The 14029-nt window shown below is 41.0% G+C and overlaps 1 protein-coding gene across 1 annotated transcript in view; it reads left to right on the forward strand.

The window, feature by feature from the left end:
- Window positions 1-14029, forward strand: part of LOC125901186 (transmembrane protein 87A-like) — a 34678-nt gene that overhangs the window by 6547 nt on the left and 14102 nt on the right. Inside the window, exons 3-13 of the mRNA XM_049596716.1 lie at window positions 2019-2116; window positions 3975-4091; window positions 4293-4340; window positions 4508-4549; window positions 5748-5874; window positions 5983-6044; window positions 6776-6959; window positions 7065-7164; window positions 7337-7430; window positions 13193-13264; window positions 13392-13500. Of these exons, the coding sequence (XP_049452673.1) occupies window positions 2019-2116; window positions 3975-4091; window positions 4293-4340; window positions 4508-4549; window positions 5748-5874; window positions 5983-6044; window positions 6776-6959; window positions 7065-7164; window positions 7337-7430; window positions 13193-13264; window positions 13392-13500 (1053 nt within the window). The remainder of the gene's footprint in view (window positions 1-2018; window positions 2117-3974; window positions 4092-4292; window positions 4341-4507; window positions 4550-5747; window positions 5875-5982; window positions 6045-6775; window positions 6960-7064; window positions 7165-7336; window positions 7431-13192; window positions 13265-13391; window positions 13501-14029) is intronic.

The following is a 14029-nucleotide window of genomic DNA, read 5'->3' on the forward strand; positions in this document are numbered from 1 at the left end:
TGCCTGCTCTCATGGGACAAAGAAAGACGGATCACTGCTCTGCCGCCAGGAACAAAGTGGGAGGCAAAGATCCTCTCTGAGGAAGAGGGTTCACCAAAACTTTTTTTTTTCTTTTAATAAATTGAACACACATTAAAGAACATACAAGATCCTGTAGAGAATTAATACATATAATACAATACGATAAACATTGTCAAATTAAAGGAAAAGGATTTTTTTAAAGTCAAATAAAATATTGGGGATTTATGTAAAAATATACATGGAGACATATAAATAATTATATAATTAAAGATATGTAGGCTATGTTAGGTGAATACTCCTGTCAAATGCATGGTGTTGAAACGTTTAATTTTGACTTAATTCCAGGCCTGGAATACCTAGCTCAGAAAAATGTTGTTCAGCATTGATATTATTGTTAAAATTGTTCAAAAGCCGTAAGAGAAGACAAGAGACTAAAGCTAAAACAGGAGTGTTCCCTCTCTGCTGACCAGAGTTTATGTGCCTTGTGTCTCTTGTATCAGGCACAATCATAGGCTTTGTTATTTAATGATATTTTTTTATTATTTATTTATAATTTTTGTTACCTTTTGTATCAGGAAATAAGCACAATATATCTTTATGTTGAAAAAAATTGTGAGAGAATCGTGATCTCAATTATAAGCCAAAGAATCGTGATTCTCATTTTTTCCAGAATTGTGCAGCCCTATGTTAAAGTCCCTCAGCTAAGGAGAAATTAAACCATTAGTGTCATACTTAACAACAAAATAGAAGGTGTTTTGTGCAACCGGTCTCTGGAATCTAAACATTTTAGAGAAGTTGAAATTCACTCTAAAACTCTTAAACACAATGTAACTGTTATCGCCGGGACAATTTTAGACATCATAACAACCTTTCTTAGGACTGTCTTAAATTATATGATCCCGCAGTAGTAAACTGAAACTTGACCCACTCATATTAATAGGGCAATTCAATTTGATAAGAGGCTCTGTTGAATGAAGGTGTGACTGTTTTACATTTGTTTCATACCTATGCTGGAGTAGGCAACCTGAGGCTCAGGAGCCACATGTGGCTCTTTATCTCCTTTACAGTGGTTCCCCATGGGTTTGTCAAAATAAGGAAATAGATAACAGATATTTTTAACATTTATATTTTTCATAAATCATTGTTTGAGGCCTGATGCGATTTTACATTCTCCAACTGAGAAAACTGGGAGCCTCTATACTGATTAAAACAAGGTTTTAACATTCATGCATCATACGTCTACGACCTGGCGCCTTTTCCTCTAAATTTAGCCAAACCTAAATGGCGGTGGCTCATCTTGAGTCTCTCTAGCTAGGCTAACTATAAATTCAAAATTAAAAAAACAAAACAGGGAATTTAATAGTGTGCAGACAGATTTGTTTGCTTTCACGGCCAGTGCTGCAAAGTTAAAGTAGCAAATAACCATTAATAGCCTACTGCAGAGGAGCCGCCTTGTGGGAAAAGATATAAATGAACACTCATTTTGAGCCATTAGTAATGTTGATAGGCTGATTTAGATACTGTCATTGAAGGCTCATATATTTTGCAGCACCACACTGATACGGTACCAGGTGTAGCCTCGATTAGGATATTTTCAGCATATTTGCACTAGAGCTTGGTTGGAGAAAATACAGTCTATAACATTTGATAGTGAGTGTCAGATTCTTTTTTCAGTCCTTCTGAATCAGAGACTGTTTCTTCTCTCAGGAGATGTCAGTTTGCATCAGCATACACCAGTCATAAAGTGAGAAATCCATAATAACTGTAAATGAGGGAGAGATACTGATACCTACTCCCACTGCAGCAGAAAATAGACCAGGATGCAGTGCAGCAACGTGACGCAGGGAGATATCAAAAGTCACTGTGGTCGGGGAAAAGTATGAACACCAAACACACAGAGTAACTCCTGTAACAGCCTCACTAGACGACCAGTAAGACTTTGTAATAATCCAGTGCTCCACCCTTTGAGTAATTTGTTGACTCTTATCTCTGTGCAGTCCAGGGTGACACAGCGTCATGTGATAGAAACCTGGCCTTCAACATCAGCTGGTACCTGCGCTCCTCTGTGTGCTACAATGAGGTCTTTAACACACCTGTGAGTATTGACTTTTGTCTGTAGATGTGTCAACTGTTTGTTTTGACATGAATGTTGATGTCACACACACAAGCGCTATAGAGTTGGTAAATAGAAAGTAGGCTTTGTGGATTTTGACGAGACAAGTTTATCTACATCTTCATGTTTTTAAAGTCCCCTCCACTCAAATTTCTTTTCTTTTTTAATGTTTATATCCCCTAAAATGTCTGATCTTGACCATACTGAATTGTACCTGTTTGAAGTTTGTAAATAGAGAGGTGTTTTCACATCTGTAGTGAAGGGGTGATGTCTGTGTACTTCCCTAAAATGTTCACCAGGCAGCTACATTAGGTTTCTCATTAATGTGAACGCCAATAGCTGTCCAGTACCAGAAGCACATGTCAACAGGGGAACAGACTTCAACACAACACCGGCAAAGACATGTGAAACCTCCAGCACAGAGCGGACTTGTTAGTACAGAGAGCAGAGCTGGCATTAGCATAGTGAAGGTTTTGACAGCAAACATGGTAGAGTGTGCAGTTTTAGGATGTAACCCAGAGTTTCCTTACATTACCTATTATCAAAACTCCCATTTTCACACATAATGCTGTACGTTCCACAACCATTTATGCTGTGTTAGCTACTGCCAGTTAGCCTGCAAGCTAACAAGCGAGACAAGAGAGAAAGAGTAGATCTACTTCCAACCTCTTTTTAGAGTGTTTCTATGTTGGAAAACCATGTTAAACTAAATATTAGTGTAAGTATTTTTAAAACATGTCTCAAGGGGCACTTTATGAACTTCTCACTCTTGGGCAACAACTCATAAAGCTCATAACTTTTGCTACGTTTACACCAAGAGTCCAAACTACCCCTGAAAATGAGGCCTTTGAAAACACTGCTGACCCTGTTTTAGTTTAAAAACTCCAGGGTTACCTTTAGTCTGGACGGGCATCAACAGAGTCAGCTTACATCTACATACATTTCATACATTTCATTCTTCTTGTGTGGCTGCTCCTTTCCCATTGTCATGGTATCCTCTGGCGGTGGATGATGCTCCCTGTAACACTCTGATATGTCCTCGTATTTGCTTTGTAACAACTCTTAATCTGTCTCTTACCATCTTGACCGCCTTCTACTGATGTTACTTTCGGTAACAGTTCAACCTCGTCGTCAGTCCGAGCGGTCTGGCTCTGGTCCTATGTTTCGCCATCTCTGTGGTTTTTCCTGTGACTGAGCAACCAAATGCAGAATAGATAATCTGCTTCCTGTTTACATCTGTACGTGCATGCCCAGTGTATGTGATTATGTTGAGATTATTTCTAAAAATTCATTAGAATTTTTCATTTTAAAAACACTTTTTTAAAAATGTAAGTGTTTAGTGTGGAGGTGACCTCAGAAAGTTCACTTCCCTGACTTTATTATCACATCAGTGGTTTTGGCGTCACATCCAGCATCAGCTGTCAGTCAGTCAGAGCAGCAGGTGCGTCCTTCCACAAAGTGTTTCGATGGCCTCAGGCTCCTCTCCTGTCTTTGTGCCAGCGCTGGCTCTTTGTCCTGCGTTGACTTTGATGTGCTTCACCTTGTCGCTGTCAGTCATAAAGCGAGGATATATTGAGGTCACCTGGAGCCTCAACAGGACATTTTTAGCAGATGTGTTTCGAAAGTGAGTGTCTTCTTCTGTCAGGCTCAAAACAGGTTTCTAAAACAGGTAGTAGAATCTCCATTGTGAAGCTTTACTATCTGTAGAAGTATTCTGCCTCTTTAATCTGCAGTCAACACTGTCCTTTATTAATGTGGTGTAATGTTGCAACACCAGTGTAGTTTTAAAGGATTAACTGACTGCATCGTGTGTTTATTTCCTCTCACTGTCCTTTTGTAGGACAACAAAGCGAACAACATGTTTGGTATGGACCACATGTTGAAGGACGGCTGGAGCGGCTTCTACAGTCAGGGCTACATGTACTTTGACAACTGCTCATCGCTCTTCTTACCCAGGGTTTGTGACAAAGACAATCAATACATAGCATATTACACTATGTATGTAAATTTGATCTCAGTGTTTTTAAGTGCAGCAGTTATCTAATGTCTTGTCACATCATGAAAATGTTTTTCTTATATTCTTTTTCATCTTCTCAGCATTTAAATGATTTACTGCATACAGTCTAAACATATTTCTTCTCTCCGTCCTCTTACCTAGACGTATTATGCAGACTACAACCCGTATCAGCCGCTCACCAGCCCAAAGGTGAGTCACAGATCGAGCTGATATGCTGTGTTTATAAAAGGGATTAAACATACTGAGCATAATATCTAAAAGCTTAATCTGTGCATGTGTGTGCGAAAGCGACCCTGGCTTTATTTCACACTGCCACTCTATGAAGCATTGCTGACTATGTTCTTTGTTCTGTTCAGAGCGACCCATCGAATCAGAGCCTCATTTGGCCCGATAAGCCGGTAAGACATGCTGTTACTACTTTTATTGTAACGTCTTTAAATATATGATTCTATCAGAGGTCATGTCCACGGGCTATTCATAGCCTTGAATGAAGTGTCACTGCATCGCTAAATGATGTGTTTTTAATATTGTATGTTGCATTGTAATGGATGATAAAAAGTTTGTCTGCAATATGAGCAATTTCAGAGATGTTGGTAGCTGCATATTTAGGGTTGGTCCGACTCAATCCGTCCCTGACACAGTCAAACAGGTGTTAGCGTTACTAAACAAAATACACCTCAACAAATGAACCTGCCACTATCCATCCGCGGCCATTCAGTAAAACCTACACACACATCTGGCAGAGAAAAAAAAGCCATCAGTAGTTGTTGTGTGTGACACCGGGAGCCGAAACAGATGTGGGCAGGAGAGAACAGAGCTGCTGCCCACTGCAGGCTTGGTCTGTTACAAAAGCCTGTGTCCTCTCACAGCTCCTGGCAACACACTATGGCAAAGTTGTTTTTTTGTTTCTTATTTCACGGGGATGAAATTTGATGGACTGTCCATACTACATCAGGATAGACAGAAGGTGAGCAGTGTCATCTCTTGCTCGGACATTGGAGTTTTGCCCTCGGAATTTTGCAAACATCCACCAGATACGTATTTTTTAATTAGATTGTCCAAAACTGGGGCGAGAGCCACGGTGCCAAGGCATTTTTTAGGGATAGCAGCTGCCATCCTGGATGATCTGCCCCTGTGAGAAAGCCTTGCTTCTGTCAGATATGACAGAGGTGTAATCAAACCACTACAGGAGTTTTGGGAGAGCTTCACCCTTTCAACACAGCCATATCACTTCACTGCACACACACAATCTCTGCATAGATACACCCATTAAAATGTATACATCACAACCTGGGCCTTCTTAGCAATTAAAAGGGGTTCAGTGAACATATTTTATACAAAGGTATCCCAAATTTACAGTAAGACAACACAAAAGTAGTTCAGGAAAAATTCTACCGTGACCTCTCAGGGCTGATGTTAAACCCTGACCTTGAAACTTTTACTTCTGTCTCATGCTTTTTAGATATTGAAGTCAATTGCAAACACTGTTGTTGGTGTTAACATTATTTGATTTATGGTTTAAGTAGGTATACATATAAAAAACTAAAAATAAAGACATACCTTATGATTCTTTGCTCACAAACATTTGTTTCACAGGACATCAGTGCAGTGGCCAAAGCCTGGGAGGACAGTCCGTATCTGTTCATAGTGAAGGTGCAGCATTTGTTCCGCGGAGTTGAGGATGACGAATTCGGGGCAGAGCAGTTCAACTTTGCTTTCACAAGTGAGAAACACAGTTTTACTCCAAAAGGCTTTACAGTCTCTCATAAATAAAAAGAGGTGACACTTCTGTGTCAAAAGAAGTGACCTTTTTTTATTTTTCTTTCCCCAGTGAAAGTTGAGATGAAGGGACCACATGACTTCTCTTCTCCAGCAGACTGGCCCCTCATGATGGTATGTACCATAAGTTATATAAAGGGAGGTTTTTAAATGTAAAGAAAAATCTTAAACACAAGACAGCCTTTAAACAGTATCTTTAGTTGTTCTCAATCTCATCACAAGATCCTGCTTACTCATTGTTTCTGAAGCTTTCAACTCCACTTGCAGCCTTAACAGAATTCAAGTTAGATTTTACATCAAGAATAAATCTTCCTGTGGGAGCATGGAGGCCGACCACTCACATATTTTTGGAAACTGTACAAAGATCAGATATTATTAATGTGGCTGTTAGTGTTTAAGGATATAAAATCCCAAATACCTGCCTTGTGATGTATCTCAGGAACATTAAAGGTGTTGTGATGAGAAAAGATATTTCCTTGACTAAAGTTTTGGCTTGCAGCAAGTAACAAAGCTATCACCAGGCACTGGCTCAAATTAACCCCCTAAAACAGGAACACTGGCTGGAAACTGTCCAGGAAATATTAGTGATGGAAAGCTGACGTAGTAGAGAGAAGACATTTAAAAAGAACTGGAAAAAAGGAACATCTATATGTGACATGACACCAACTAAAAGAACGCCTATCTTGAAGATACTACTTACATATTAGATACTAAGATAACATAAATAAATAACCCTGAGTATGACAGTATTGGTCTTCAGAGATTATATCCCAGCCTTTATATACATGCTTAACTGTAATTTAAAACACAGCTGAACACTTTTCTGTCTCCTCTGTCCGTCACAGTTCTTCATGGTCATGTGCATTGTGTACGTGCTGTTCGGGGCTCTCTGGCTCTTCTGGTGCGCCTGCTATTGGAGGGATCTGCTGAGGATCCAGTTCTGGATCGGCGCTGTCATCATCCTCGGCATGCTGGAGAAAGCTGTGTTTTACTCAGAGTACCAGAGCATCCGTTACAAAGGAGACCACGGTTGGTTGATTTGACGCATTTGCTCGTCTGTTCATTAATGTTTTATTCTCCTGTCTCTTCAGTTTGATATCATCGTCATTTTGTTTGTTTGTTTTCTCTTCACAGTTCAGGGTGCTGTCATTTTTGCTGAGCTGCTCTCTGCACTCAAACGATCTCTGGCCCGAATCCTTGTCCTCATTGTCAGTCTTGGCTACGGCATAGTCAAGTAAGTTTACTAAGTAACTCACCTTTTGCCTCACGTTATGTCTATTTCCCACTTTAAAATGAGGAGTGACTATTCTCCACAAATTAAAAATCAGTGGGAAACCCTTTACTGAAGCTCTTATTTCAGCCATTACTCAGTATAATTAATTCTGTTTTCCTCCTCACTTGTTCAGGCCCAGGTTGGGCACCACAGTACACCGGCTGGTCGCTGTCGGGCTTCTCTACCTGCTCTTCTCCTCTGTGGAAGGTGTGCTAAGAGTGACAGGTGTAAGTACCAACTATTAATAAACTCCACCACCCCACAGCTGTCTCAATGTTCTCAATATTCGTTTTAGCCTAGTTAGCATAACAGATGTGGGACACAGTGACATTTTCAGATAATTCATAGAAACACATAAACTATTCTCTATTCATCTGAGTTGTCCTGGTTGTAGCCCCACTCATCAGATCATCAGATACTGTCAGCACCAAACTCTGTGACAAATACATCACTGTTTTGTGGCTGCTTCACACAAAAAGCCACTCTGTGTTTTACCAGTTTATTGTGGAGCAGCAGCAGTTGGAAATGTTTGGTTTGTATTAACAGTAACTGTGAACAGTAAATCGTAAAATCAAATTAAAAACAGTAACATTGGATTTAACATGCTGCTTTGTTTCCTGTGAATCCCTCTTGTGTCTAATAATATAATGATTCACATCAACAGCGAGGTTTTATTTTATTTAATTCCTAAGGATTAAAATTTTAAGCTCCAGTGGGTAATTTATTTAAAAAAAACTTTTTTATTTATCGGATTGAAACTGCCAGTTTGTCCTGACAGTAGTACATGAGACTGATAAATCTTAGTGCTCCCAATGGCATTTGCGAGAATCCACCATGCCTGAACGAAAACAACCAATTGGAGCTAAGAGGAGTCTCACAGCCATGTCGATCATTGCCCGTGCACATGCTGGACACAGCCTGTAAGCCTGCTCTCACTGAGTCAAGCTCAACATCTTCAGCGAGCAGTTTCAGGAGGAGCCAGGGTTTACACTAGACTTTTTCGATGAGCAATGTGGCCCTTAATATTCCAGAGTGCAGCTATATAGAACAACTACCGGCCATATGTTTTAAATAGCCATATAACAACAACAACCCACTTCAAATGAAATTGCTAAAAAAAAATATGCTAAATGAAGAAGTGGTCTATTGAACAGTGACTAATCAGAGGTTTAGTGGCAGAGGCGAAGGAAGACGAGGACTCGGTGTGGCAGGCGTCAACATAAATCACTATGTTAGCTATCCACCTTTTGGCTCACCATGGTGGAGTGACGCCAGTCTCCATTCTGATCCACGAGGAGACCCACAGTGCCAACACATGAATACATAGAGAATGCTGAGAGGAAGACCGTGACCACTGTGGATGTAGTCTCGCCACCAGACAACCAGAGATCTCCGCCTTCTGATAGTCTGGGGACACTCCTTTCTAAAGTGTGTTTAACACACCGGCAAAAACGGCTGGCAACAAAGCAACGCACTTTTGAAAAGTACACACCCTCCTGGAAATGTGCGCTCCCCCTTTTCTCGTCTGCAAGGACACAAACACACAGAGAGCTTGAAAATGGATGCGACTTGAGCCATTTTGTACCGCTACACATGTTTCTAGTCGGACTATGTTTACGAGCACAAGAGTTCAGCGAGCAACCGAAGGACCGCCCTGCAGATTTACTATTGGTTCTGCAACGTAGGGAGTTTTTTTAAACTCTGAAATTGTATCCGCCCATCTAAACACAAAATCAGGGAGAAAGACATCAGTCTTTAGTTAAGCAAAGCGTCTAAAGACTGACTTGTGAGTCTACTGTGGATGTGGCTTATGCTCCAAAGAGTTGGGAAGCACTCTGTTCAGCTTTGGTGGATAAATAGATCTTTTGGTAATTAAAATCCTAAAAATCTGGTTTGCATAATTTAAGTTTATATCTAGGTTGTTTTGGCAACATTTCTTACAGGTCACACATTATTAGACTATTTAATATGCTATTGATTAATTCATTTATTTATTTGGCATATTTCCCACCCAACATTTTGGCCGTTGATATTTTCATCTGCCAGACATCTACACGTGACCACAGCAAAAGCTAAAATATGCTGACCAACTTAAACTCTGGGGGGAACTTTGCAAACACAATGGGTGGGACACAGCCACCAGCAATGAAAAACCTGCCCATCCCTTCTTTGCCCAAAACAGTGTACATGGCAAAGATAACCAACGACAAAAGGCAAGCTAAAAAGAGTTAAACCAAGCCTGAACTGGCATCGGTTTTGCATCCTTTACTTTAAAACTTCCATTTTAGCTTTCTTGCTATCATTGTTTGTCCTCTGTTTACTTGTCTTTGCTGCGAACACTGTTGTTGGAAGCGCAGAGTTTGCACGAGCAGTGATTAGCCCCTTTTACTCTTCCTGTCCAAGGCTGGAATGTTGCACCGTTATTACACCTAGCCATTGTGTATTAAAGGTATAAGTGCGGAATCGAGGGAGAGAGTAGTTGTGCCTTTGAGCCGGCAGTGGAGGTACAGTAGTAACTGCTGAACAATGTCTATGTAAAAAGGACAGCCAGCAGGATAGCACGGATGTGATGTTTTGACGCTGTGTTATGTGTGCAACTCACTACCAAGAGATTTAAAAAGCAGCTAGCAGCAGTTAGCAGCTAACTCAAAGAGGAAAAACAGTAACTGAAAATGTCTGCAAATTAGGAAAACTCTGAGATGTGGGAGCTCTCTGTCGCCCAAGCAAAGGACGAGATCAACCGCCATATAACAGGGACAGTAAATGATTGTTATTGACATGTTAATGCCAATGTTATTGTTCTGAAAGTGCTGCCAGACGTGTTTGTTATAAGTCACACTAGAGAATGATGCTGTTGTGTTGCACAGTGCCCATCCTGCCTCTGTTGCTTCTGCAACTCTGAATCATCCAAACACACACTGTGGTAGCATCATGCCTGTGTGGTTTGATTCTGCATAACAAAGCAAAGCTGGTGTAATTCAGGGTCCTATAGTAGGATCTCTGTGTGTGCAAAGGCTACAGCTATTGCGTAAGAGGCTCCTCCTGGCTCTGATTGGTTGTTTATGTTCAGGCTATGTGGACTCAGGTCATTAGGAGCACTAGGAGGAGCCAGAGGAACATGATCTTTTCACAGATTATATGTCTCATACTACTCTCAGGATATAGTAATGGTTTTAGCACATGTAAAAATAATATTCAGTAGCTTTAAAGGAGGCACTCTGCACATTTGCAACTTGTTATTCAGATGGCAGCATGAAGCAACGTTTTTGGAAACAGGGATCCTGTTAAGTGGCATCAACAGACTGCAAAGAACACAGTAGTCTGCATCAACCAAACCACCCAGAGAAGATTTACTGTATCCCAAAATATACCAAATGGATGTGATAGGAAAAATATTAAACACTTAGTCTAGCTTTCTCTGCGAGGCTCACTCCCGCTGCTGCTCAGGAGACCATTCCTGCTTCGCTTCTAACCCTTAATTCATCGTTTTCTGTGGCTGTGGATGAATTTCATCCAGGAAAAAATAATGACGCCGCTGCATTTCAACTATTGCAGATGGGACATTAGCTGCTGCAGCCGCCACAGGCTGATTGAAGCTGATAGTGGTGGTGTATTTTTACATAAAAATCTTGCCTGGTACAGCTTTCAAGGCACTCTGTATAAATAAAACTGATTTGAGCAGAGCGAGAAGGTTGTGCAAGGATTCGGTCTCTGGGAGGCAGGCGAGTGACGATAATAGGGAGTGACGTATTTGATCGAGAGTGAAATTCAAAAGCAGCCAAAGACACTGCAGCAAGTTCAGAAAGTCATGGAAACACAACGTTACACAAACAAACACAAGATTAGAAAGACAGTTGGAGGAATGGAGCGAGGCTGTGTAGTTTGGTGAGCAGATGTGTTATGTGTGGAGGCAGAGGATACTTAAAGGGGACCTATTATGCTTTTCTTTATTGTCTATCATACTGTATGTAGAATATTACAACAAAGGATGGTGTAATTGTGGCCTTAGTTTTTAAACGTTTTGGTAAACATATGCATAAGTAATTCCTGTGAGCAAAAACCACACGTCAGCTCTTGATGGATTTCTTCATATGGTCATCTGCTCCAGGCATGCGACTGCAAGTGTTTACGTTAAACAGGGAAACCTGTGATATTAGTCGCTGATGTTGTTAATATCTTCCAGATTGCGGCTCATATTCCTGCTGTAACAGGTCTGGTTGTGTTTAGAAGCTCCTAATGGTGATTTGTCACAGTAGAAAGTACCACTATTCTCTGTTACACTCATCCCTCGTCTGCAGTGAGGGTGCAGGAACGCAAAGATACGGAAGACCTGGAAACTTTTTTGGGGAGGGGGTTATAAGGCCCAGACACACCCAACGGACAGTAAGGAACTAATGGCAACGAAGATCGACTGTTGCATCACATTGTGTCGCCTGTGTCTCGACCAAAGAGTCACACTTGAACACACTACAAAGACTACAACCAGTGGCCAACTAGCGCGTATCTTTTGCACCTGTATGAGAGCAAATAACTCTCTAGACCCTCAGGTGGCAGAAGCCTAGATTTAAAAGGGGAACCAGAGCACCGACAGAAGGGATTCTAGATGCTAGTTAGCTAGTAAGCACATTAACAACACAACCTCATGTCAGAAGAAGAGAGAATATTTACCGTGTGCTAGCAAACAATAACACAAACCATAATCTGCTGAAGAGCTCAGTGGCTAAAAACATAATCTTACCTGTGCCCTCTTGACTTAAGTCATTTATTTGCTTTTCTCACTTCCATTTCTCTTAATGTGCTGCACTGAACTGCCAGTCACAGTGATTTCTCTCACGTCTTTAACCCCCTGGAAGACGCAAGGTTGGCAATGGGCGGCACTTTTGTGCCAGCTTTCAAGAGCGCAGCGGCAGGTTGCGTCTGAGGCTGCTAAACAACCTCAACAAGCACGGTACTACAGCCAGCTTACCTGAAATCATGAGTGCAGAGCTGATCTTCTTCCAGGAGCTGTTTTTAAGTGTGTAGGACAGATGTAAAGCTCTGGGTAGCCCTGCACTAACATGATCAACTTTTCATATTCCATTACTTTGAGGCAAAAAACGAGGCATGACTGTCATGCCTTGACTGACAAAAAGCCAACAAGGGGCGACAAGGGCTGACTAGTGCCAACGTGGCGGGACACACTGCCAAAACCAGGGTGAGAGACGCTCACTGAGGGCCGATGGTTGGCTTAGGGGCCATAAAGATGCTGTTTTTTGCGCCCTCAAATTCATTGTTTTCAATGTAGATGTGCGGCAGGCGCACTCAAACACTAGGCGCACACATGTTTCCAAGCACCTATTTTTCAGGGCATGACGACTGCACCCTGAGATAAACAGAGTTCAGCTTTTGGAACACAGCAGTGCGCACCACATGTCATATGACGAGGAACAACCAATCACTACCGACAGATATTCGTCTTCCGTAAATATCAGTCTGTGATAAATACGGAAAAGAAGTTGATCATGTTAGTGCAGGGCTGTCAGAGTTTTACATCTGTCCCACAGACAATAGGCCTTCACACACACAGGACAGTGCCTGGAAGAAGATCAGCTCTGCAAATAAATAGGCTATGATAAGGTGCTTGTTGAGGTTATGTTGCACCTCAGTAGCACCCAGCACCTGAGCGTGATGTCCAGTTGGTTAAAAACACTATGGTAAAATTAAGTGTTCTTCAGACAGAGGGTTAACACCAGCACAGACAGTATGAGGAAAATGAAGTATTTTTTGAACACTGAAGCACATAAACATGTTCTAATAGAAACTGAAAATACATTACATTATATGTCGTCTTTACATCTTCACCAGATCTTAACTCAGGCTTATCTTATGTTGAAAAGTTATTGTTATGATAAGAATGTAATAATTCTTCTATGTGTCATGTTTACACACACTCTGTGCTCTCTGCTGACCTCTGCGCTCATGTTTTGTCTCATTTGTCCTCTAATTGCAGGGTTTCTATGGGACAGTTGCCCTGGTGGCTAATCTCAGCCTCTCCCTCATTGACTCCTGTGTCATGTGGTGGATATCCTTTACTCAACCAGCCAAAATGACTGCTCACAGCTAATCAAGGATTTTCAGAAGCAGATATAAGCTTTTAAATGTGGTCACTTGAATTGATATACAGTGTGTTCTCCTTAATTTCTATCTACATTTTCATCAGTCTGTCTCAAACCACTCGTCTACTGAAGCTCCGCAGAAATGTGGTGAAACTCTCTTTGTATCAGCACTTTACGAACACGCTCATCTTCTCCGTTGTTGGTGAGTAGCAACTGGTCTCAGATGGATTGCCTCGTAGTCCACCAGTTTTACGCTGCTTCTTTTAACAATTTCACATTAAAGTCTGTTTACTGGTGTTGGGAAATATAACTGCTTATGTAAAGCCTTTTATGGCTCTAGAGGGAGCTGTACGAGATAATACTCATTTTAGTTTTTATTTTTCTGTATGAATAAAATTAGGAGATATAACACATTAACCAGTGAGCTTCAGAGGTGCTGGTAGGTGGAATGTTACCTTTCAACAGAGCCAGCTATTGCCTCCTGTTTCCATATGTTATGCTAAGCTAAGCTAACTGACTGCTGGCTCTTACTGTACAGACATAAGAGTGGTCGATGACCTGCAAATACTGATACACTGAATATCTTATAAAACAATTTTATTGTGCTGGCAGAATGACATCGATCACACAAATGTAGATCTCTTGTTTTAAAGCATTTGCAAAATAATTCATTAAATAATTTTATAATCCCCTCTCCCCCTTTTTTAGGTTGGCAAGCTCTTCCTTTTAAA

Source organism: Epinephelus fuscoguttatus, linkage group LG14 (genome assembly GCF_011397635.1).
Source record: "Epinephelus fuscoguttatus linkage group LG14, E.fuscoguttatus.final_Chr_v1".
NCBI classification, from domain to species: Eukaryota; Metazoa; Chordata; class Actinopteri; order Perciformes; family Serranidae; genus Epinephelus; species Epinephelus fuscoguttatus.